At 32.2% G+C, this 27,431-nt stretch overlaps 3 protein-coding genes across 3 annotated transcripts; 1 reads left to right on the plus strand and 2 right to left on the minus strand.

Moving 5' to 3' along the window:
* The first annotated feature begins 8,821 nt into the window (after positions 1–8,821).
* Positions 8,822–9,602, plus strand: LOC106114546 (uncharacterized). The gene is given in 3 exon segments (NM_001312812.1): positions 8,822–8,845; positions 8,987–9,219; positions 9,471–9,602. Coding segments are annotated over 3 exon segments (297 nt in total). The 5' UTR covers positions 8,822–8,839; the 3' UTR covers positions 9,529–9,602.
* A 282-nt stretch (positions 9,603–9,884) lies between these two features.
* On the minus strand, positions 9,885–11,625 carry LOC106114545 (uncharacterized). The gene is made up of 2 exons (XM_013307806.1): positions 11,526–11,625; positions 9,885–11,446 (listed from the first exon to the last, which is right to left on the minus strand). The coding sequence occupies exons 1-2, from the start codon at positions 11,565–11,567 to the stop codon at positions 9,983–9,985; spliced, it is 1,506 nt and encodes a 501-aa protein (XP_013163260.1). The 5' UTR covers positions 11,568–11,625; the 3' UTR covers positions 9,885–9,982.
* Positions 11,626–18,760: 7,135 nt separating this feature from the next.
* On the minus strand, positions 18,761–27,239 carry LOC106114514 (putative glycerol kinase 5). The gene is made up of 11 exons (XM_013307754.1): positions 27,009–27,239; positions 26,777–26,870; positions 25,625–25,794; positions 25,182–25,271; positions 23,567–23,681; positions 22,419–22,621; positions 21,697–21,928; positions 21,367–21,461; positions 20,824–20,987; positions 20,231–20,364; positions 18,761–19,703 (listed from the first exon to the last, which is right to left on the minus strand). The coding sequence occupies exons 1-11, from the start codon at positions 27,108–27,110 to the stop codon at positions 19,465–19,467; spliced, it is 1,638 nt and encodes a 545-aa protein (XP_013163208.1). The 5' UTR covers positions 27,111–27,239; the 3' UTR covers positions 18,761–19,464.
* Positions 27,240–27,431: the final 192 nt, after the last annotated feature.

Raw genomic sequence — 27,431 nt, forward strand, 5'->3', positions numbered from 1 at the left:
ATTGTTTTTATTCCGGATGTAGATAACCACATTGTTACAGTTTTTTTCTTTTTAAAAATAAAGAGATGAGAATATATTTTATAAGCGTTGATTTCAAAATAATTTTATATGAGAAAAACTAAAGAATATTGACAAAACATTAATAAAATAATACCTAGGTACTATAAAATAACAAGATTATTCTGTACAAACGCATAACTACGTAAGTAGCCTCTACCCACTCTCTAGGTTTCTAGAACGTTCGCTAACAGTCTACGGCGGAAACTCATAAGTTTTTACTCTCTGACGTCACAGTTAAGTACATAATCGATAATTGTACATTGGAACTACTAAGTATTTGCACATATGGAGTTAAACAGATGTGTAAGCACAAAACAAATCATATGAAGAGTCATACAAACACTATGCCATTTTGTTACTGGCACTCGGATCAGTTATGTTAGGTAGACTTATAAATTAATAAATTATAAAGTGACCAGTAAGTACACCTAAACCCTGTGGGTTTTTAGTACTGCTTTCAAACCGATATTTAATTTGTTATGTAAATTTTTTTTTATAATAAAATAAAAAAAATCTTGAAATATGGAGTTCAATAATAAATTATATAAATAAACTTTGCATACTTTTTTAGACATAGTCATGTATTAACTTTATTTAGATAGACGTAATCGGTAACCGTGGGTTTTTAAGACCAAAATCCCCGTTTAAAATATATTTTTATATTTGTTTTGTCAAAGATTAAAGACGGGGATGGCGATGTGATTTATAAAGAGACTTTGATAGCAGAAGCCCACGGGTACTTCGTTTATCATTCGATGATAAAGATTTTTATTAGGTCAATTCTTTAGTTGATATGGACGTCATTTACAAATATTATATTATAATGAAAGGACTGAGCAGTTGCTTCATTAAAAACTCACCTCGTATTTTATTAAAACGTTAACTACATAATTATACAAGCATGCATATAAAATATTTTATGAAAAACGGTGCAGCGGCTTATAAGGAGTTCAATGACATGCATTAGTACAAAAAGATTATATGTACAGTCGCTTTCGTTCGAGAAATACCAGTTCTAGAAAAATTACCTACAACCTTTTTACAAATAAACAAATGTATACTACGATTTTGTTATCAAATAAACTACTTGCATTATGCGTTTTGAATACATTATAGTTAAAACATTTACCTTTATCCTTTTAAAGTGCACAAAACGTTTAAACGATTGTCGCTTTTAAAATGGAATACCGACAATGTACGTGACTGTACATGCATTACAAGATCAAACAGTACATAAAAAGTACAACCCACTTCAAATAGAAATTAACGTAATAAATATATTGTATGTACTTATATAACAAGTCACATTTTTACATAACCTATCTAAGTGACCGTAGGTTTTCATATCGAAAGAAATGCAATGTCATATCCTAATTTTCATTGAAAAACATATAACATTTTATTTATTTTTTTAAACAGGTCCTCTAGAATGGAAACAAAATGTTAAAGAAAATACAAAGACGTACAAATTAATTAATCGAAACATAATTATTATTAAATAGTATTTCGCACGTTAATTTGTAATTTAAATACATGAGTAAAAACTAGAGAAGAGAACGTATTATATTATATTATTCTCACATTAAGTAGAATGTTTTGTGCTCAATTTTCAATCGGGTTTTACCGAGGCAAATTGTATCTTGTTTTGTGAAAAAAATATTTTGGTATGTAACAACTTTAAAGATATAATTATATATACATAATGCATTCTTTTAAAGCATTTTAATTGCAATTAATAATTATAACGAAGGAAATTAACCAAGGTTGTTAGCGAATTACAAAATTAATGCGTGGCGTATTGGTCTTAAGATTTATTTTTTAAAATAATGTTCATTTAACTGTGCTGATTTGAATGAACGAGAAAATTGACGTAAAGAAATTATATTTGATCAATAGGTATGAATAATAGCATGTCAATGGGCAGCCGTTACTTCGCCATTTTAGCGAATGTGGTCGCTTGCTCCTTTGCTACCTAATTTTATAAAAAAAAACTTCATTATAATAACATAAAACTTTTTATCGCTTATCGCAAAGTATGGTACATTACAATCTTAAAAAAATATATATAATCATTTCATCGGTATAGATATTTAGGTAAGTTGATTATTTGATATACGATGATTCAAACCTTTTATCTTATATGTAAATTATATTGCGTTGTAATTCTTCATTGTTTATCTTTCCGTTTTGAGATAATTTTTTGCTATTCTGAATTTTGACTCTAATAACTTGAATTTCGACATATTTTTGTCTCTGTTTTCTCAAAGAATTAATAGTTTCACAGTAGTAGAAACTCAAAGTTATCCGTTGGTTTCTGACACTAAAATCTTTGTATAAAACATAATGTCATCCCTGTCATTACCTTTGACATAACAGAGAAAACAATATATTTTAAAGAGATATTTGTCTCCCACGGTAAATCACACATTAATATATCGAGGTATTTTATACATTCGTTTTAATTAGCGTAAACTGTCTCTGGCTTGTATAGCACAATTTTAATACGGCGTACATAATTAATACTAAAAATAGCTTTTGAAGTGTTTTGCGCACTTGTCTGGTGATAAAAGCAGACAATAATTTATTGTGTTATTGTTGATTCGATACGTATGATTGACTACTGCGTGACATTTAATTTTATATCGACATTTCAAGTCACGTAGACATTTTCTTGTTTATAGTTAAATACACCTAAAATTGCCGTATTCATGCATCGCATACGCAAATCTGCGCATTTTTTTTTATTTTATGACAGTTGGTAAAATTTAGGTAACAAAAACCTTTTAAAAATTTATTTATACAATTTTAGCCTCCTAGACCTAGATCAAACATATTTATATGTAAAACGCAACAACAAATATGTTATAAAAAATTAAGAAACAACTGCCCATTCTTCTAACGCGCTTAGTTTGGAAAACCATGCAATCATTTTGTTAATTCTAACATTCGAAAATCATCTATGTAAAGTAAAACAAAAAAATATTCATTAATTCATGTTTACAAATGTGTTTAAATAGAACATTAAAATGTTGCTTGTGGTGGCATTAAGAAACCGCTCACACTAGTTTGCACAAGGCCGATCAAAGTCCAACTCAATAGTGATTTTCCCAGCACAGACTTACAACTAAACAGAATATAGACTCCGACCAAGCGAAATTTCACATCAGTTTTCGTAATCCACAGAGACAGTAAATAATCATTTATTACGTAAATTTGCATCTTACCTTCTTTGTAGGTCATTGTAATCACTTCATTATTTATCATGGCGGACGGTTCTTTGCATTATATTTGGATGGTGAAGATTAGGATCTCCGATTGGACGCCTATCTACAATGTAGCACAGACGCTAAAAAAAACTTCTGAGGTGGACATCTGGTGGATTATGGGAGAAACGAAAAAAGAACATCAAAATTACGCGATAATCTGTTTTGAAAATCCGCATTCTTTTTAAACCTATGAAATAAAAACTTGAAACATGATTCAGTCTGATTCCTCCTCTTTGATATTGATTTGGAATCTTTTAAGATTCGTGCAAAAAAACACGAACTTGTTTATATTGTTGACAACGTGTCAACAGTACTGGATCGCGAGACAAATATTTTTGCGCCTCGGCTTTCAAGGACGACGGTCAAAAACAAGAAACCATAACAAAAAAAAATCTTGAGTACATATTTTCCATGTCCTTAACAAAATACGCGCATTATCATATTTACTGTGTTGTTGGCGTAAGAACGTAAAATAATTAATTAAAGCGCAATTTAAATCGCAAACAGGAAATATACATATGAAACGAACTATTTTTTTAAGGTTATGTTAAAATGTTATACCTTTTAACGTTCTATTTAGCTATCTAATTAATTCAAACTTTTGTAGGAAACTAATAGAGTTAGAACTTCTCAGTTTGTTTGACATATACAATAAGTTTCCACTGTGAAATCAAACAATCCCCCCAAATGAATCTTACAAAAATAATTCGCATCCCTTTCATTGCCTTTGAAAGAAAAGAGACAACTATATTTTATAATATATATTTTTTTTCGGCCGTGGAAACCAAAGGTAACGGCGAAAGGTCTAGCAGGTGCATTGACCTCATTACAATGTAATGTTACTTGTTAGGCATTCCCCAGATACATATCATTTGACGCTCAAGCGTTTAAATAAATGCACAGGAATATAATTTGTCAGAAAGAAAATAGGTATGTTAAATTGTTAAGTACTTTTTTCAATATAGTCTCAACTACTTATAGGTATAAGGTACACTAAAAACGTTTTTTTTGTATCATAAGGTGGCAAACGAGCGAGTGGCCATCTGAAATCGCTAAAATAGCGAAGTGACCGTTGCCCATAGACATACGCAATTGCATATGCGTTGCCTACCTTTAATCGACGGAGGAGAGGATGTACAGAGAGAAAACTTCTCCACGAATTCATTTTGTATGCGTCTTGCATTTAAACTGGTCAGATAACACTGCATGTTCTGATTAAGATTTATGTGAGAATAACTCTTGCCGAAAAGAAAAGTACTTAAATTAAAATATGGAAATTTATGAGATTTCAGTTGGTAGAGAGTTCGCTGGTCACATTCTCAAGATTGAAAAATAAAAATGAGACTAACTCAAGCCAATCGCGCGCGTATTTATAATTCCTACAAAATAAATATGTAAGTAAAAGTGGGTGCATGTCTCAATGCCATGCGTCGACGTTGCGTAGTTCCGAGATATTTTAGGAATCCGCTATATACGTGGACTTTCACATCCATTTTACTACAAGATCCCGTGATCGTCAGAGTAACGTTACTTACTACTATCCCTCCTTTTCACTCTATTTGGAAGAAAAACGATAGATGTCCCTTCAAACGCTGCTGAATGATTTATATCAAGTCTCGCGATGAGATAAAAGTATTGATTGCAAAAGGTGATGCATCTAAATTAATTACTAATCGATTTAAAAAACTTACAACTCTTCTAATATTATTCACCATTGTTACTAATCATTAAGAAATACATAAAAAAATACGCAGACGTAATCGATAAGATCCCAAATAAGATTTATATTTAATATAAAAGTACGTATTAAATATTTCTCTTTCATTACTATGTTCATGAAAGGTATGAACATAAAAAGAGGTACAATTATTTATAAATTCATGTCTATACGTGATAAGAGTACAATAGTTTATAAATTACATACATTCGATAAAAAATGTAAGCTGTTATACTTATATTGATTTTACATGTTAAAACAAAAGTAATTTCAACGATTTATTGCGACACTTATTTTTAAGTGGTTAGATTTTATTTATATTTTTATAATGTGGTCAATTTACTCTGAAATTGCTATTAATAACGAGTAATAAATACTGTTCAATGTAAAACCATTATTTTTTTATTAGTAAGTGTTTTTTTAACGGATTTATTTATTATTTTCTAATTGTATAATTTGAAAATTAGTCTTAAATCAATGACTTAAAATCTAGATTAACTTTTCCCTGCATCCTGCTAAAGTTAAACAGTATGGTTACATTGGAAGTAAACTAAGGAAATAATTATGATTTGAATAATTTTGGCAGCCTCGTGAATAAACTGGCCAGACCAGTTATAATGACGACCATAAAATAAATGAAGAAATTATTTTACATTGACGTAATAAAAAGTACCTATTGACTATACAAGGATATCTGACCGGTGAGAGAGGCGCTGCTATAACGGTTGGTTTTTGGTTCTGTCAGAATATTCGTAAAACCTATTTAGACATAGAAAATGACATGACAGCTAGATCGCTTATAGCGATAAGGCCGCTCTTGCTTATGTATTAGTTTTAGTCAAGTCTTTATATATGTACTTTGTAATAACCATAAGAGTTAATAAAAAAAAATAGACAGCTACGGTACAAAAAGAATCGTGTCACATTTTAAAAGTTGGTTGAGGGCGCTAGTGAGCTGTAATTAATTAGTTTGACTTATGCCCAACGGTTCTTATAGCCTTGTTGGTGTTATTTCATTGAAGTTTATATCTTTTTGTTGTATAATGGCTTTAGCTAGGAGATTTAAGTTAAAAACAGGTACTTATATGCATTTACATAAATTAAACAATGAAAAAACGGTGCTCTAAATCTTTCATTAGTGTAGATTTACAAAGGCGTTTGTTTCAAAAGACACCTTACTCCTTTGTTTAGCACACAATAGCACCGCGCAATTGGTTTCTTTTTTGTTATTTGTGTATTATTACTTTAATTGTTATTTTTTATTATCATAGATCTCGTGAATATGAACGTGACTCCTTGTCTAGGTGCTTTAGGGTTACCAGTTCAAAAGCATTAATCGTAGAAGAATATAAATACTTGTTTTCATTTCACTTTATTAAATTTTTGTAGGATATTTATTTAATTTTGTTAATGTATGCTAAAAGTAATAAATAATTTCTAGTGTTTAATTTAAAAAATACAAGTAATAGACTATACACTACAATCTTGGGACTAAAAAAAAACTGAAAACTTAAAATAGGTTGGTAACATTTTGCAACACTAATATTTTGCTTTTGCAGTTGCTTCGTTGCCGTCCTTGTTCTCATCCTTGTGACGAAAGTCATCATGAGTTGCGCTTAATAATTAAAATACAATTCCATATGCTTGCATAACACTACGTGAGAGCTGATTACGTGCTCATTTCATTGTAGACCACATTGCTATTATATTCAAATTTCTACCACAAATTATTCCATATCAGTTATCACTACCACTTGGCCTTATATTTAGCCAAGTTAAGTGACCCGTGCAAATATTTTGCAAATTTACCTCACCAAAACGAGTATTTTGAATTCTACGGTTCATGTATCACTGTATAATCCACTTGATAACGTAATATCATGAAAACATTCATTTAAATAAAACCGATACATTTAATACTATATTATAGAAACAGGATATTGATATTTAACAAAAACATAAGTAAATAATAGAATATTGAAAAAGTGCCCTCTATGTCTCTGAACGTTTCATTCAGGTTTGTACAAAGAACACGAAATGCTATTAATGTGTAGAAGCTACACTAGATGGCAGCAGTAGTCAATTAAATTTGTTTCAACAGAAGATAATATGACGATCGTTATTCTATGCAATAATGTTCACAAAGATCTAAAACCTTGTCACAAAGTATTGTTAAAATACGTGCTAAAATTCGAAAAAGTAATCGAGTGTGAATAACTTCTCAGAACCTACAAAAATAAAAATAATACAAGATAATATTAACACATTTCGTTTACCAAATGTAAAATTATATATCATTCTTGACCTTTTATTTAATTTCAATTTTATCAATCAATTACGGAAAGATTGTCAAAAATTAAATTTCCAAGCTAATTTTCCAACGAAGTTCTGACATTTACTGCTTCAATAATCGTTAAAATACAATTTATTGACACCAAAAACTAGATTAAGAAAACATAAATATATAAAATTAAAAAAAACTACACCGCTCTATAAATTAAAAACAAATCAAAATAAAGTAGGGACCAATCGATCACGTGTTTTATAGCTTACGGACTTTTTAATAAATTTCCGAATTATTTGAGTCTTTGTGCTCAGTATTGTCCATTATATAGGATATCTATCTAGTAAATTATCTATTTCATATTTCGCGATCTGTACTGCAAAGCTGCAAATTGCCAACGTCAGTTTTACCATCCAAGTATGATTTGGGAACCGTCAAGAGTAAAGTGAATAGGAATTTACTTACCTAGCGAAAAACACATCACCACATCATCACTTAACATCAGGAGGGATCGCGGTTATGGGCAGGGATGTATATATCATATACCCTGCCAAGTCTTCCCTGGATTAATGGTCTATATTATACTAGAAAATGTCGCTAATAGGTAGCTTGTCCAAAATCTGTCCGACGCCGTTTGCAATATCGAACTTATTATAACACTGGCTGTCACCCGCGACGATTTAAAAAAAAAACTTAATTAAGTAGCCTATGAGTTCTACCAGACTATGTTCTAAATCTATGCCAAATTTCAGCGATATCCGTTGAGCCGTTCCGGTGATACCTTCAAATAAACATCCATCCATCCATCTAAACATTGGCATTTATAATATTAATAAGAAAGATATACAGAACCTTCATCTCCAAGCATTGTTTCTTATCCGAGCTGAACCATTGTGATGGCATAGCTATTAATTGATAATTAAATTATATCGATAAAAAACTTGACAAATAATTCATCAATATTATAAAATAATAATTTATAAGATTTATAGCCTAAATAATTCATAAAATAATAATTAGAAAATTGATTATTAAATCAATTTAATCAAATTTTTGTTGAAGACTATTTTCTAATAATAAAATAAAATAATAAAAATTACGCAGGGTTCCTTACGTTATCTATATTTTTAAAATATCTAAAACACAAAATAATTTAAAATTATATTAATAATACCAATTCAAAATAACAAAAGAACTTTAAAATCTCTTGAAAGTCTTTTACTCTATCGGATAAAAAGAAACAGGGATACTAATAAATAAATGTTCAGTTTTGATCATACGGGCAAATTTTTTTAATTATACGTACCCCTAAAACTATGACACAAAATAATAAATAAAGTGCATCAGACTTATTAGTAAACGACATATTTAATGATTTTTATCAATAAAATGCAGACATAAAAAAGAGACCACAATTTTTTCTACTAAATTTTGCACTATAAATTCGCGATCTTAAAATATTAAGTTACAATAATTTTATGTTACGTCTCTGATCAGTTGCATCATTGCAAAATGCTGGTAAGTTAAATATTCTGAAATAATTTCTTATTTTAAAGTCACACATAATTTTTTTAACAATAATTGTTTGTTTTAATATTTCCTAATCAAATTATCCCCTTACTCTGTCCTGTTTCAACTAGTTATGTTCTTTTTTTTCAGAAATTGACTTTGATTGTTGTACTGACTGTAATAGCAGTCAGCACTGCTGTACCATATGAGCGGGAACTTACTGTGAACGCGCACGCTATCCCGGAGTACGCACTTAAGCGGGTACCGACTTCAGAAGATAAAAATGTACCCAAGGACACGTCTGATTTGAAAACTGACTCTAGTCTATGGTATAGCCCCGGGTACCTGTATCCTTATACATACACGAGAGTTTACAATCCAGGGTAAGTACTGACTGTCGTAACACTTGCATCAAAATATTGCCATCCCTATTATTTTCGTTGTTAAAAACAGAGATGGCATTTATATTTGTTTTGAAGGGTTACGTAATTAGTTTAATGTTGGTTATTCTCTCTGTCTCACACACATAAATAATATATATATTAGTTGGACTAATATTGAATAGGTGTTATGAATATTTGTGTTTGTATGCGAAGTCAAAGTGAAATTTAAATAGGCATTGTTTTTATTTCAGTTACCAGTATTACAATACCGATGCTTACTACTCGCCCTACTACACCTTGTACCGCTAAAGTCGCGAAATCCAGATCCTGGCCTTTTATAACTTTGTGACTTACGTTTGACGAATAAAATAATGCAATAACTATGGTTTGTAGTTATCATTTTCCTATAGACAATATATTGTACATAAATCTATAGACATGAAAAGCTATTCATAAATAATAAAACTGAAACATATGGCATTAGACCATGTCAAAAGTTTACTACACCATTGGAATAGAAATATTATTTACTAGCTGTCGCCCATGACTCCGTCCATGCGGAATTAAAACTTTATTGGTAGCCTGTATTTTCTTTCAGGCTTTATTCTACATCTGTGCAAAATTACAGCGAGACCATGCAGCCGTTCTGGTTACCTTGAAAAAAACATCTATCCATACATCTAAACATTCGTATTATTAGTAAGAAGTAAGATTGTATTTCAATTTTTTACTACATCAATACAAACTGAAGTTATACATTTAATTAAGATGGAGGTTTTATATCAGTTGCTTGATACAGTGAATTAATCGCAATATCTGAAGATACGAAGGCCATTGATTTAGCGAGTGTTGCTAATGACAACGTATCCATTATTATTCTATTCGCTACATGATTTAATTTTGCACCTTGTGACTGTGCTGTATATTTAACAGCTAATTTAATAACGCGTTCACATGCGAGCGATTTCGAAGTTGCACTTTTCGCTTCTTTGCCAGCTTGCTGAGCTGCTGTTTTCGCTAAATTCATCATTAAATCCTGATGATTTGACATACCGTTTTTAGCAAATTTCACGGACATGTTAACTTCAATGGATGCAGTTAATGCACGGCGCATAGCTACCACACTAGCTGCAGTTAGATATGCAACATCACCAGCGTAAAGAATTGCTTTTTTCGCTTTAAGTTCCAACCTTTCTAATTTTTGTTTCTCTCTCTTTTCGTTTACACTTTCATCGTCTATTTCTGGCTGATCTAATTCCATTTCAGCAACTATGTCAGGATTAAGAGCATAAATATGATCCTTTGGATCCACCCAGTCGTCTATCAGTTCACCAGCAGTCGCTTCTTGTTTACTAATTGTTTGACTATCGGCAGATACATAGTGTGTTCCATTGATAGCTTTTTCTATAACAATAGCCTCCGACTCGTTGTTAATTCGTTCGCTGTTTTCTTTGTCTAATACAGTTTTATTCAAAAATCCTTTTACTGGCAAAGTGTCGCTGTCAGTTAAGGATAAAACACGGAATGGCAATTTATCATGGCTAGATATAACCGAGTACGGTGCGTTGGACATATATAATTTATTATCTTTTCCTGGCGATGTTGTATTCACTATTTCTGGTGAGGGTAAGGGTTTGTTTAGAAGTATACTAAACAAAGTAGATGAAGATTGAGGAATTGGAGTTGTTTTATCTTCAAGTGGGATTGCCCTCTTTTTCCTAAGTGATAAATCAACGGATTGCTTCTTCGACAAGGCTTTTGCATACGTGATATCTTTTAAAGCAGACACAATTGACACTTCGGCTGCGATTTGAGCCAATCCATACACTAATCGATGTAGTTCGGGTTCTGTCGATGCTCTTGTTATACTTAAAATGTGACTGGATAAGGTTCTAGATATGTAATCTAAAATCCGTCTCGTTTCAATAGCTGTTATGCCTTTATTCTTACCAGGCGCGTCGAGAGCTTCTCTGGTGATTCGAGTAATTTTATCTTGAATCTCCAATTTCGTAAGGACGGCAGAAACCAAATTTTTAGATATTTGATAAAGATTCTCTTCCATTTGGGGATTTTGTGTCACATTTTTTGTCGCCTTAAGTATGGAATTATCGAAATGCTTGATGCCAGTTTGAGGTGTTTTTAACAAATAGCGTTCGCTAACAATTTTGCTGTTTAATTTATTTTTGAAGTCGTGTATAGGGGATATTCCAGCTGTAACTTTGTATATCTGAAATAAATAAATATATATTGCATTAATAATATTGAATATTTATAGTAAAATAACTTTTGGTTACAAAAATACTTACTTGAAAGAATATAACTAAAACAACAATACATACTCGCAGCATTGCGTTTACAAGTTACACAGCCAAGTAAGAAAACTATTGCAATTAACTTTTAAACTACAAACTTGTTTATCAATATATTGTTCTCGAATAATTGGCTTTTAACAAGCAATAAAGTTTCTTGTGAAAAAATACCAATCGGTAATTTTCATAGTGCCAAATTACTAAATAAGTTACGAAATTGCCTTTGATCGGAAAAACACCTTAATATTTCTAATCCTAGGGTTGTTCTTAGCCATCTGAAGATAAATGATTCTTGATGATAATGTGGCTAGGGATTCTCGGTGGCTTAGAGGTTGAGCACTTGACTTTCAATCTGCAGGCGATGGTTTAGAACTCTGCCTTGTACCAATGTGTTTATCAGTTTTCGATTTACATATTTATCCTACGTTATTACAGCGAAGGAATACATCGTGGTGCATCCTGCACATATCTGCGAAGAAATTCAGAGAGTAGTCTAGTCACCCCTAACTGGGGGTAGGCTCTGATTCCCTCAGTTGACACGTACAGTGAGCTAATGATAAATAAATGCAAGATAACTTACCTAAGTGATAAAAATATTTAACCAGCAAAAGCATTATACATTGTTATACGACGTTTGCTATGTTCTATTCTTCTATAAACAAAAAGCGGTCGATAAACAAAGTTACTTGCAGCAGTGTCCATTTCTGAATAGTTCTTAGATTCATCAACATATTTCTCTAATTTTGTAGATTGTTTAAAATGATTTAAACTTTCATTAACTCTTACATTGTCGTTTATGCTTTCTTGTTGGATTGTTTTATTGTTTAAGTTTTCCAGTGAATTTGCTATTTGAATGATTACAATATACAGGATAATTGTCTTCATAGTAGACGGCTACTGATTGTGCAGGGAGATTGATTTAAATTCATTATGTATAAAGGACAAGTCTATTAACAGTTTACGTATAACATAAGCTAACACGCTGTAATTAACATGGAGAATTAAAAGAATTAACACTATATTGAGGGTAACATCGTAATAGTCAACTAAGTATACACTAAAAGATATTCTCCCGGTGAGGTTAATCATTTTAGATTGCATTGTTTTTAATTGCTTCCTTTTGCAATGCTTCAAGTTCTATGAGTTCAGTTTAAAAAATGTAAAAATCTTCTGTTGTACTATCATCCTTTCTACCATTTGTTTGTTCGTGTGAAATCGTTGTTAACGTAGTATTTGTTATTTATGTTTAAAACTTTATCATTAACGTATTAAATAATGTATATCGTTATCCTTGTTCTATCTTGTACCTTGTTGTCAGATGTTACAACTCGCAACAGACAGCTAAAGGGCTTCAGGGCTGTGCATAATACGCGGTCAAGGAACCTACTATGAGTAGATATAAATCTTTTCAAATATCTTAACTGCCCCAGGCCATTGGCGCGCTGAGCAATGCCTTTCCCCCGTATATCGCTACGTGGGGCGTACATCTAAACTTGAGTTCTCAGCAGCGACTTGCGCAAAGTTAAGAGCCGACAACATATCTGAAAATCACTATACCTAGTACGTAACTATACCTTTAACAATTATCATAGTATAGAAAAGTATACAAACGAACACACTGGAACATATAATAAAGAAATACAAAGTGTTTACATAATTCTAATATATCTATATATTCTAGGGTATCATCATCATCATAAGTTTCTTGGAGACCAGGATGATATGATGATTACCAATTGTATTAAATGCAATTATGACAAAGGACTTCAAGTAATCAAATCAAACAATTCAGATCGTTTTATACTAAGTTTTTATTAACTATTAAACTAAAATAACAAAATGTAACATAATTAAAACTAATCCATATTCCTTCTATCGCTTCTACATTCATAGGGCTTAAACAATGTCTTTAGAACGATATAAATTACTAAACAATATCCATTATCCGTAGCGAGGTCAATCAAAAATACTGGCCGGTGAGAAACATGATTTCATAACTAAAATCAGTTGATATCACAAACCGAATCTTAGCCGAATATAATCAAAGAAAAAGGAAAATTAACCGAGGTAAGCTGGTAAAACTTTGATGCGGCCATGGCCTGCCAGTTGGAAGTTATCACCGAATGGTGACCCGTCGACATCGTCATGGGACGGTAACAAGTCGCTCTCTTGTCCGCCTAGTTCCCGACGAACTCTTGACACTGGAGCCTTAGGTTCAGAAGCAGCTGAATCTTTTTCCGCAGCACCAGATTTCGCAGCATCTCTTCCTGTAGCTGACGGTGTTTCGTTTAGTGGTATGTGCTGGATCACGTCCGCTTCCACCGGTGCGCATGCGCATACGGCCAGCAGCGCTAGCGATGCGACGACGAAGTACATTGAACGCATTTCCGAACGATCCTATTTTGTATTAGTACTGTATAACCGTAACTGTTGTCCTCGGAGAGAATCCTTTGCCTTATAAAGGCAGTATTGAGTGCAGTAGCAATTAAAACTAATCATTTCTGTGTACACAAACTGTATACATAAACAATCTTATATGAAGCAGGATTGACGCAGACGGATGAAATTAAATTATAAGAGTACATACTGTTCACACAAATAATCGAATAAACACGAACCTTGCCGCACTCTAATTGGACGCTAATAGAACGCTTCCAATAAATATGATTGTGAGGACTTAAAAATAACATGTCATGAGACTTGATGTCTATATTTTGTGTTGTTTATGTGAACGGTCTATAATAGCGTCGTAACAAAAAGGAAACTTTTTTAAATTTATATTGAAGAAACTAACGCTTGACGACGATTCCACCTGATATGTCGTAATGTGGGGGAAATATGATGCGCGCTAGTTTATTACCCCATACCCTATACTACCTACTCTACTCTTGAATCTCTTGGCCTCCTCATCATACTGCACATCAGGGTCAGAATGCGCCAACAACTTATTCCACTCTTTTGCTGTATAGACAATGAACGAGGATTCAAATCATATATTTTAAATGCACGGGAAGAACATCGAGTCTAAGACCTTCGAATAAGGCACTCGTGCGTCTAAACGTCTAATAATACAATGGAATGGGAACAAAATGCAATCTACATTTAAAATGATATTATTATTTTTCACTTATGGTCAGAAATATTCAGTTCGATCGACATCTAAGACAATATTTCTGTCATAGTCGAACAAACAGTTCAATATAGGACAAATAACATGGTTTTCGATATAGCACACAATACTTCTTTCCGAAAAATTGCTAAAATAACAATAATGACATGAAAAAATTCTCCAAAAATAGATCTGTGACGCATATCAATGGCGGACTGAGAGGACACTTGATCAAAGTAGCTCATAAATGTAATTGAATGTAAATAAATTGTCACGATCAGGAATACAGAATTAGTTCTCTGAACTTTTAGGTCAACATGATAGTAGCCTGAATCAATTGATTTTATCTAGCGACCGATATTGTTTTCAACAAATATTTTAAGAAAACGCACAACGAAGATCCAAATATTTTGTCCGAAGTTATCTTAATTAGAAAAGTTTATGATTAAAGATAATCTAGTCGACATTCTACACTCTCTTCACGACTGTAACATACAGCATCTTTTTTTAACTTGTGTAAAGTAATGGAACGCAATATTCTGATCACATCTTTCCTCTGTGGTATTATACTTACTTAGATATATGATAATCATAGTTTCAATTACAACGTACGCATGATTCATAGTTTTCTAAGTACTGTATCATGTTTCAAATCAACCTTTAGTCATAATTTTCAATGTAATCCATAACAAAAGTTATTCACGGACATAATGGCATTGAAAATATTTGTTAGTGCCATTAGCGACATACTGCGTACGGTTATGCGTCAATGCATCCGATTCTGGACATATTGGTTAGCATAATTATATTTACTTGAACGAGAGATATAAAAACTACGAGTGCGTCGTTTAGATCATTAAAAGAATTGTTACTATACAAGACAAACGTACATTTTGACAAGTTTTTTGAAACCAGAAATCAAGATGGCGTCGCAAATTGTTTTATTAATTATGGCAACATTGGTGATAATTAACGCTGCGCCTACAACTGAACCTACGGAAGAAACTACGACTGATGTTGCTGTACCTTTAGTGGAATATATTGAAGTTATAGAATTCCTACCAGATGTAGTTGACCTGATTACAGCCACAGAACAAAAGGAACCAACAACAGAAGAAACTACACATAAAGTTGCAAAGAGATCGCTTCCCTTCAACCCTGGTAATGGACTTTTGTCAGATTTCGAAGGTGGGAAAAACGAAGAGTCCGATCTTGTAGGAAGAATACGGGTACTACCATCTTGGGTTGGTAAATAATATTGACGTTAACTAATTTTGAATAGTTAACATTAACTTTAGAATATTTTTGAAAATGTTTACTGTACTTGTAAATATTTTTATTTTATTAATGTTTAATATTTACAATTATACCAAAGGAATGTGATGAAAAGATATTTTTAAGTTCTTACCTAAGATATTATTACAATATTATTATACAGCTTCGTTACATATATATATTTTTATATAATAAGGTGGCAAACGAGCGAGCAGTTACCTGAAATCGCTAAATTGCGAAGTGACCGTTGCCCATAGACATACGCAATTGCATATGCGTTGCCTACCTTTAATAGATGGAAGAGAGGATGCAGAGAAATAAAATATATTCCCTTTCCATGCATCCTCTCATCCGGAAAGTCCACTTCCACTTCCCATCCTTTCCTTACTCTCTGGCTCTACCACTGTTGCAGAGTTACTGTTATTATTATCTTTACTATTGTAATTTTACAATGAAATCTTTTAATTATATAAAAGTTGGCTACATTTAAACAACGTGTTTATATCAATTTATCGTTTATATACACCAAAAAACTTTTTTAAACTATATGTTTTTTATTTAAATCTTAATGCTAACTGGCAACGATGAAAAAATCGCTGTTAAGATCTTTCTTGTCCTGCTATAGTAAAGAATGGGAGGAGGAATAGGTATCGGGGAAGAATTTTTTTTTCTTATTCTTTATTTAAATAAAAATATATAAAAAAATCCACGTTAGTAAATAATTATTTTATTAACATTCAAATAGTATCTAAGATTTACTGAATCTGTTTGAATGTTTACATGTCCTTACATTCCGTCATTGTTTTCTATTTCAATTATTGTGTCAACGCCATTTGTAACAAAAAGTAAATTGACGGTAATAACATTTTTTTTTACTTTATCAGGATCATAATCCATATAGTCATTTGTATTTCTCACTTCGATTCCTGTTTTAAGTAATTCTGGTCTAAGAAACAATCCGTCTAAAAACCTTCCTCCAGCCAAATGAATTAAGATTACAAGAAACATAAAATGCATATGTCCCATTCTTAATTCGTACTGTTATATTAAAGGAAGAAACAGCGTATTTATATTTGTGCAATATTTGATTTTGCTATTTAATTTAATAAGTTAAATCATTGTTATGAATTCATCGTCATCTCGTATGTTGTTCTAGAACACATATCTTATGTGCGTTTCGATTGTTGACCTATTGTCGTCTCTTACATTCTCTTTGACAAAATAGAGATAACAATATGTTTAAACAGTCGAACGCAGTAAAACAAACGAAAAACAGCTTGTATTATGTAGTTAAGTTTTATTCTTTCAGGCGAAACACATAAAATATATTTAAAAAGAAAATGATGATCACCTTAAATAATATTTTAACTTATTACCTTACCTTAATAATTTTTGATATACATAAGTTACGGACGCGTTGCCAGCATTGGAAAAACATGTCAAAAAAAGGCAAAGTATCAAGTTACATTGGATGCAAGCAAAGTACTCTTAACGTAAAAATATAGAATACTTGCTTATTATTTAATAAAATAAAAAACGATGTCGTGTAAAATTCATTTAATAATTTAATAGGCTTTTATTTTTACTGGTTACAATTTTACTAGTTTTAATAAACGACGTTATTTCTTTCGCTTTAAGAAGACAAATGGGAAAAAGTAGTTACAACATATTAAATTTGACTGCCGAAGTTGTACAGTCAGCTGCATAAATATGTATAAATTCACAAAAGATTCAGAAACGTGTACACGCAATCGGTTTTAAAAAATATGCATGCAAGAATCTCTGACTATGAATACTATCTATTGCCGTGTGCATACACGTTTTAAACCAAAGGTTTTCTTTCTAAAGTTTATTAATGTAATACATCTTTTTGTAGCTGACTGTACATACATATTTTCATAGAACTCAGTTTCTCTAGAGAAACTATTATAACAATTATGTTATTAACAATAACATACATATATTTAAAACTTAATCACAATTTAATCCTTCAAAATAATATATTTTAACAAACTTGATATGTCTTTTTTAACTCAAATAAATTTTAAAGATATATTTCTTTTTTTATAACAAAGAATTGAAACTTTGTATATGTTTTTTAGTTTAACATTTAATCCGATAAAAATATTTGAACTAATATAAATAAAAGTTAAAGCATTTCTATAAAATTGCACAAATGTAAAAAGATTAACTTAAACCACAACCGAGACCAAAACTAACTCGATTAAAAAGGTAAAAAAAAAACATCGTTTAACTTCAAATAAAGATAAAATCTGTTGTGCGAACATAACACGACGTTAAGACGTTGGTTGGATGATCCGACTATCACGAGGCGGGGCGCCATATTTGCGAGAAGTGGAACAATGCGGGTTAACATTTACTTCTAATACAGATTATATTCATGTTACATTCCATCTTTACTTTTAAAATAGTTGCTGCCGGACTTTATCGTCCTAAGTGATTTTAAAATTTAATTCTTATCTAGAAATAAAAAATACAAGTTTAGGAATGTTCTACCGGACAAGGTAAACTCTAAATTCTAAGTTAATATCACAAATTCATTTTCCTACGTAGTCACACAGTCTTACATTTTATTTACTACGGGAATAAATGAAATTGGCAAGAATAATGGATATATAAGAAAAAAAAATTTAGTATTTAGTACATAATGTACATAAAAATTCCATGGCTAGCATAGTTTATAACTATTATAATAATAGTTGGCCAGTAATGTAAAAAAAAGTCTGATAAATACGATTTGAATCGTAACAATTTTTTATTTACTGTATAATATGTTTAATATAAATAAATAATAATATGTAACCGTGTAAAAAACATGAAAAATAAATTTAAAAAAAATGTCTTCATGCATATATAGCATATTTACAATTCTTTGATTAAGCAATTGCGTAGCATTGAAACTATTTTACAAAAATCTCATTACAATTGTTATTTATCTACTTATTTTATAATATTTCACTAAACTTACAAATAAATAAATTGACATTTCCTAACCCTAGCAATACTTAAAATTGCAAATCCATACCATTTCTGTCTACCTTATATTAAGCAAACAGGATTTAATAAAAAACAATTAAAGACGATTATCTATTACAAAACAGGAGTAAATTTACTCAAGGCATGATTTTCTTACTTCTATGAAAACCACGAATTCATTTAAAAAATCAATAAAGGATGTAACACACAATTTCAAGAACTGCACATTGGCATAAAGGCAAGTTCAAAATGTGAACCCATAGTGTGTAGCCACCTTAATGTTTAATCCTATGCACTTTAAATTTACTACATTTTCTATTAAAAAAAATCTCTTTCAAATTAGTCTTCCGTAAAAAGAGAGCTAAAACCAGGTACAAAAAAATACTTAAAACACTACCACCATGTCGATTTACCAAATTGTCTCTGACCGTCACCATAAACGCTTCAACTTACCCAATTAAAAAAATGTCGGCTAATTGACCAATTATATCCAAGCCAATGTCATCTGATCAAAGGCAAGCAAAATATCATTGCTAGCAGAAACATAAGCCGGCGCTATTTAGCGTGTCCGCCATTTTGTGTGGCCGGCATTTTGTTATCTTTCCGCGCTACAACGTTCGTATCGGAGACGGCTTGTGTGGCTCTAGGCTCGGTGTACCAGCCACACATTCTTTTCACAGCATCCTCCCAACGAGAGAATGTATATTCGTAATTCTTCTTAACATACGCCCGCGGTGTAAAAATCTTACCGATCTTTCGTAAAGATATTATCTCGTCTTTTGATTTGAATATACCTAAAATTTAATAAAGCTCACTAAATAAGTGATCCAGACTCCTATTACATAATTTTATAGTATTACTGTCGAACCTGGATGATGTCGAAACGAGTCTTAGAGAATTCGATATTTTTCTCTCTTAAACAGGTTTCTCTCTAACACAAATAATGACTCTCGATTCCAAAGGTTTCTCGCTTATCCACGTTCGACTATATTACATTTCAAATTAACACCTAATAATTGTCGCGTGTCATATAGTTATGTGAGACAAATATTACTAAAAGTATGAAATTTGAGATTTTTTACGATAAATATGCAGTTTGTATATAAAAGGGTTTATTGGTTGAGTCACATCTTACTAATATTATAAATGCGAATGTTAAAATGGATGGATGGATGGATGGATGTTTCTTTTGACGCTGAAATTTGGCATAGATTTAGAACATAACCTAAAAAAACACATAGGCTACTAATTAAGTATTTTTTTAACTCTGTGCGGACGGAGTCACACGTAATAGCTAGTTGAGACATATATTTGTTCATACCTAAATGCAATCCGACGATGTGCGCGCAGCCGAGCGAGGACATCTCCACCTGCTCCGGTCTCTCCACCCTCAGGCCGGTCAGGTCCGACACCAGCTGCGCGATGAACTCATTGTTCGACACGCCGCCGTCCACCCTAAATATCACTTTGATATTAACATAATATGCCAACACGATTTCTAAGATGTTAACTAAGACTTACTCTTTCTCTAATCTTTTAGTATACATCTAGCATTTCTTTTTCTTATATGCACTCTTCAAATTCAATAAAAGGCTTTTACTTTTTTGTTTCGCGTATCAAATTGGTTTATGTCCAATAAAGTTTTAACAAATCAAATATAATTAACTGAGTACAATTAAAACGAAGGAAAACATCGATATGTGTGAAGTCAACCAACCCGGACTTGGCCAGCGTGGTTGACTATGGCCTCGTCACCTCCAACTTAGGGTAGGCTCCGAACCCCTCGGTGGGGACGTATAGTGAGCTGATGATGATGAATTAAAATGAATATCAAATGTCTGTATGAAATTCTCGTATGGCTTCCGATGATAATACCTATAATATAAAAACCAAATAAGCAATCGATCATTTTACCTTATACTGTGGAAAGCGTATGAAGTCTCAGAACGTATACACTGGAATAGCTGGACAGTGCGGAAGGCGATCGCTTCCAGTACAGCACGCACGAGATGCGCTTTATTGGTTGACGGCTTGATGCCAACGAAGCCAGTACCCGCGGTGCAGTCGTTGTATGGCGGCTGACCACATACAAACTTAATTCTCATACATTGCTTATATATTTACACCCATTTTGACGAAAGAGTTAAATCCATTGATCTTTATAATTAGATTATATAAGTTAATTGTATCTAATTATTAGTTTAATTCCACACCACCGCTACAAGCAGCGCTAAAATGGCGGAAATCAAATAGGAACAAAATACTATGTCTCATAGCCTGTACATGAATCGAAGTCGGTTACATCTCTTCAAGTTTATAATGCTATCAGATTGAAAACATATCATAAAAACACACACGGGCTGAATACATACAAAACAACAGTAAAAAGTCCTGAAGATTTAAATTAAACCTTATATGAATGGTATAAAGTTCAAACAAAAAAATTGTAGAACTTACCCCTAATCCGCTAAAAGCCGGTATAAAGTATACACCATCTGTGTCCGACACCGACATTGCTATGTCAGCTGTATCTGAAGGGTTTTCGAACAGATCTGAAAAAATATATTAAAAAAATAAATTTAAAATAATATGTCCGTAGATTACTTACTTATATAAATGCGAAAGTTGAAATAGATGAATGTTTGTAAGAAAGTATCTCCAGAATAAATGCATGGATACCACTGAAATATGTCATTGATGTAGAACATAGTCTATAAGAACACATAGGCCACTAATTAAATTGTTTTTAAAAAATAACAGGGGGAACAAAAATAATGAATTACTAACTTATGCTCTGAGCCCATTTAATTACAGTGGCTGTATCGTTATTGGCTCCTTCCGCAGAGAAGACGAGCTCGTTGCCCAGCCGCCAGCCCACCACCGGGTACAGGCCCGACACGCTGGCGTGCGGCGTGCGACCCGTGTTTATGTTGAAAAACGTCCCCGTGCCCATCGTCAACTTCACCTCGCCCACGTCGAAACAGCAAGAACCCCACATTGATGCCGTTTGATCAGCTATCTGGAAATCAAAATAAATGCTTTAATATTAAAATCTTACTAATATTATAAATACGAATGTTTGGATGGATAGATAATTCTTAAAAGGTATCAAAACGACTGCATGGATCTCGTTGAAATATGGCACTGATGTATGGCATAGTCTGGAGGTTCTTATGAAGGTTTTTTTAATTCCGATCAGACGGAGTCGCGGGCGACAACTAGTACATGAATAAAGATAGAAATACAAGATGTAATTATAAAGTTAAACAATTTATATAAATGAATAAAGTAACTATACACTTAGATAAAAATTTTACTTATTTTTCTATATAACATACAGACACTCAAATTTTATAATTGTATAGGTAAAGAACCAGATATGTGGAAAGTGCAACTAATACTAGGATTAAATAATATTGATATTTTACAAATGTCTTGGAAAACGGGACCACCTTCAATGCATTTTAATTCTTATAAATATTTATTGCGAAAGTATCAAGAACACTCACGCAACATCTAATCGGTATAGCACATCCAAAGATCTCCGGGTCGGTACTTGTAAAATGATCACCCGCTGTATCCACGACTTCCGGTAGAGCAGACATTGGTATACCGAATATCGACATTGCCCACCCCGCCCACTGCATTGTGAATGGGTCAAAGAAACCAGTTGCAGACGCCGAAGACACGTCTGACATGTGCAACTTGTTACCTGGTAACATAAACTTTTTATCTAAATATATCATAGACAAATTTTACGACAATAATTATTATTAATAAAATTATTTTGGATAAGATTTTATTTAGATTTTATTTTATTTTAATTCGACACCCTCTGTTAATTTAGAAGTCTTGTTAGAAATTTACTAATATTATAAATGCGAATGTTTCGGTAGATAGATTTATGATTGTTAGAAGGTGTCTCCAGAACAGCTTAGAGGATTTTGGCACAAATGTATAACATAGTTTGGAAGAACACATAGATTACTTATTAAGTTTTTTTTTAATCTCGCGCGGATAGTCAAGGGCGACAGCTAGTAAGATATAAGGATATCCCACCCAGAGGGCATAACTCACAAATGATAATTTATTCTCAAACCAATTATCATTTTTTCAGCCTTAAAATAAAACAAAAAACATTAATTAGATGACAAAACACAGGTCAAGGAATATGACAAAAGAAAAAAACAACTATTGCGTGACACGTATACAATTATTCAAATGTATTCATGATTTTAAATTGCCTATTTGAATATTAAACTTCCAAGACCTGTTTATGAATAATAATTACACTGCATACCGTATTATATATACATCCATCTCATTATATTTAACGAGCAATGAGGCTACATATAATTATACAAAGCATCACGGGACCAAAAAGATAAGCAGAAATTATTTCCTTTTGACACATCTCTTTTTATATTCTATCCATCTCACTAATATTATATATCTAAATGCGAATGTTTAGATGGATGTTTGTTTGTAAGTATCTTCAGAACGGCTCCATGGGCCTCGCTGAAATTTTACATAGATGTAGAACATAGCCTGGAAAAACACATACGCTAAGTTTTCTTTTTAGCCGTCGCGGACTGAGTCGCAGGCGACATCTAGTATATCTATAAAGTCGTAATAACATACTAATGTTGTGACATACCTGTTAACTTGTACAATAGCCATGTATCCAGTGTACCGAACATCGCATCTCCGCTCTCCACCGCAGTCTTAAGTGATTGCACATTATTCAGCGCCCAGAACAATCTTAATGTAGTCTGAAATTATACATTTTAAAAGACAATCAAAGTAAGAAACTGTCAGGGTGTACTAAAAGCTGCTAATCAGTCTGGCGCCTTTAAAAGTACGTAATAAAGGTAATTAGAAATTTTGGAGTCGCTTAAAGATCTATTAACTATAGCCACAGAAAACATAAATAGTATATTAATAGTCGTAGACCGTCAGGAATGGGGATTTATTAAAAGGAAGATGGACGGAGGTGGTCACGACCCTCGACTGTACAGGAAGACGACTCAAAAAGGAGGATAGCTATAGCATACACCGTGTAAAGGCCTTTGGAAATGTAATAATCAACGGTAAATCAACTTAAATTTAAGATCTGTAGATCAGCTCACGGTTCACATGTCAAACAGATCAGTGAACCAACTCGCGTCTCAGCACAATTTGTACCTGCAAAGAGTTATGATTTGTGTTTCGAACTGCGAGTCATAAATCAGCTCGCGGCTCATATAGTTATAGTACATCGTGATGAGCTTTGAGCTGCCAATTTAGTTATTGAACTGCAGCTCACCGATTGGAATTGTGAGCTGAACTTTTAAATCGGTTCAAAGCTGATTTACACATGGCTAGAATAAAAGTTAACCAAAGAACAATGACCAACCAAGGTCGTGTTTTGTTTTTAATTACACGTTATCGTATTATTTGTTTTTAGGTCAGTGCGATAAAGTTCTAATCGCCTTACCTGCACCTAAAGGAATTTTTATGATATTTAAACAAACCCTAATCACATTGTTAAGTAATATTTTCACCTTCGGATTTCGACCTTAAGCCTTGATAAAATGTACGTGATATTTGTCGTACTCTAATATTTTTTTTTAATTTCCGCCAGTTTTACAGATTTTTATTTATACGGTTAATAATAAGCTAATTAATTGCGAGGCAATTTTTGCATTTTTTTATGAATTTAATTAAACCAGTCACTTCCATTTGACCTTTATTTCAGCTTACAAACATAATAAAATAATGACGCAGATACAAAATGCGTTGTTAGTTAGTCGGCGTTTAAGAGACATAAAACTATTAAATACAATATTATGAACGCTAAAGTCACATGTCAAGGACCGGCTATTATTCAAATGAACGCTTTGAACATGTCGCATTTTTTTCTTAAATTAATATTCTTATTCATTAAGGCGAGAAGATATTTAAAAGATAAATCATGGAATATGAAAATCCTACTAAAGTTAATTAATAACATACAACATGCAATGAATGTGATATAAACTCTTTCATACAAAATTATCAAAATTAATACTGGTTGGTTGGACTCAAAACACACCCATTGTATATGAATAAAAATATTTATAATTTATTTCATAACTACAGTCAAACCTGGATAAGCGAGAGTCCAATAGATTGCAGTATTCATTTTGTTTACAGAGGTTTCTCACTTAAGGAGGTTGTCTGTCAGGACCGGACATTGACTCTCCGGAGATTTCTCGTTTATGTAGGTTCAACTGTATTAATTTAATAATTACCTGATTATTTGAGAATTTGAAAACGCTTCCGGCTTTAAATCGCTTACTTCTCGATACCATATGCAATATATAAGCCCCAACTTTTATGCACTAAAACAAAAATTTATTTATTATAAATTAGAAACATTTAATTGAAATTCAACAACCAAAGCGTTGGAGGATCAAGGGTTAAGCAATTGACTTGCAATCTTCAGGTCCCAGGTTTGAATCCCCCATGTTACATATGAACATTCATTCGACGCTCTTAAGATGAAGAAAAACATTGTGATGCAACCTACACATATCTGCAAAGAAATTCAGATATGTGTTAAGTCAACCTGCACTGGGCCAACATAGTTGAATAAGCCCTAATCACCATTCACTTAGAATAGGCTGCTAACCTTAAACTTTCTTTCTAACAATAAAAAAAATTGTAATTGTGTTAATGTAATTTATTGACAAACCTTCCATGTATATGAATTGTTCCATTCCTTGACTAGTTTATCAGCCCTTATATCTTTCCACGTGCAGAATCTGTGAAAAGGTCGACCAGTCTTACGCGACCACGTGATGAACGTACTGCGCTGGGTCGATATGCCCATCGCTGCGATTTGACCCGCGGATAAACTCGCATCTAGTGTGAAAACAGCCTTATACTATATGAGCATGAAAGCATAGAATTAAACCATTACAATTTAAATACTACTTAGGCTTTTTACAGTCAAAGAATTAAATTTAAGATCAACCTAAGAATATCAGACTGCAAACCATAAAAGTTATATTTCAGTGCACATTTAATAAAAACTTATTCCCATAAAATCACATTGTATGATTTAAGAATGGGATTATATATGTTGCTACGACCAATTATAGACTTCATTTGAATTTATTAACATTGTGAGAATTACAAAAGATTTTAATAGAATGGCTCAGAATTTAAACTTCAGTTAGTTATAATTAAATACATAATTTAAAACATACATTAAAAAAACGGTTAGAAGCAAAATATTTCCTATAATGATATTACTTAAAGGATATTTTCGACTCAATTTAATATTTTGTTATTCAAGACACATATATGCAGCCTTAGAAACAAGGAAAAATTAGACAATTTACATGCAAAACACAAATACAAGCATTTTAAGATATGAAAAAGGCTTAATAGAATATAACATTTTTGGCTCATTTATGTATTTGTTCAACATTTTATTGGCATAAACATAACAAAGTCAATTTGTGACATTTAATAGGATGATAAACAGAAAGTTTTTCTTGTTTCTTGCTGCAAATTAAAACTCCTTATACCAGCTCCTTCCTGCGAGTTACCAAAATCGGGTGCAACTGCTAGTAAAGTATATACATAAAAAAGAGGTTTTATTTTATTTACTTTTATGCAAATAACTAAATGAAAGGCATCCCGAGGCCTTCTAACTCACCTCTTGAGCTACAAGCGCTCTAAAGAGATGTAAACCTACGCTATTATAACTACATTTACTGACTTATCCATTGTATGCGAACTGGCAGAAAATTCCATGTAAAAACTAAACATAAAATATTACGCCTAAACAAAAAAAATGTTAATTTGAATACCATAAGATTGAAATTTTATAATTTACCTTGTAAAGATTTCTTCACGGCTTCAATAATCGATACCCATAGTTCCTCTGGATCAATTTCCACAAACCCAGGTTTCGGGTAATGCAAAACTACCTAAAAAGAAGGAAATTGGAATAAATTCTTTTAAAGATGTTCAGTTTTAAAATAATGGCGTTAGAGCGAAAGGAAATAAGATTCTTATAAAAGATATGTTTGTCAATAAAAAAGTGTTTTAAGAACATAAATGAATACCTGATTAAAGGCATTTCCTACAATTTCAGTCCTAGAGTTATAAATCACAGAGCGGATAGTACTTGTCCCAATGTCCAATGATAAAATATACACTTCCTCCATTACGCCGTCTCAAGTAATTATTGGAATGTTACTACTCAAAAGTAAGCGAAAACAATATTATTGCAATCCCCTGATGAAGACTTTCGAATTTCTGTTGTGACTTGTGGTATGACACTGACATATGTCGTATGTCATGCCATTGTCACTATGTGCGGTGGCAAGTGCCAACTACCAAACTACCGTCAGTTGCAAGCAGCAACACCCGCCCTTGTTGAAATAAAAATCGCATGAAATTCTAAGTGTAATTAGACTAAAGGTAACTTATAGTGTGTTCTATAAATCAATCTTCAGACATGATTAATTATCGCCCTATCCAAACGT

The sequence above is a fragment of the Papilio xuthus genome, unplaced genomic scaffold, assembly GCF_000836235.2.
Source record: "Papilio xuthus unplaced genomic scaffold, Pxut_1.1 DF828142.1, whole genome shotgun sequence".
Taxonomy (NCBI): domain Eukaryota; kingdom Metazoa; phylum Arthropoda; class Insecta; order Lepidoptera; family Papilionidae; genus Papilio; species Papilio xuthus.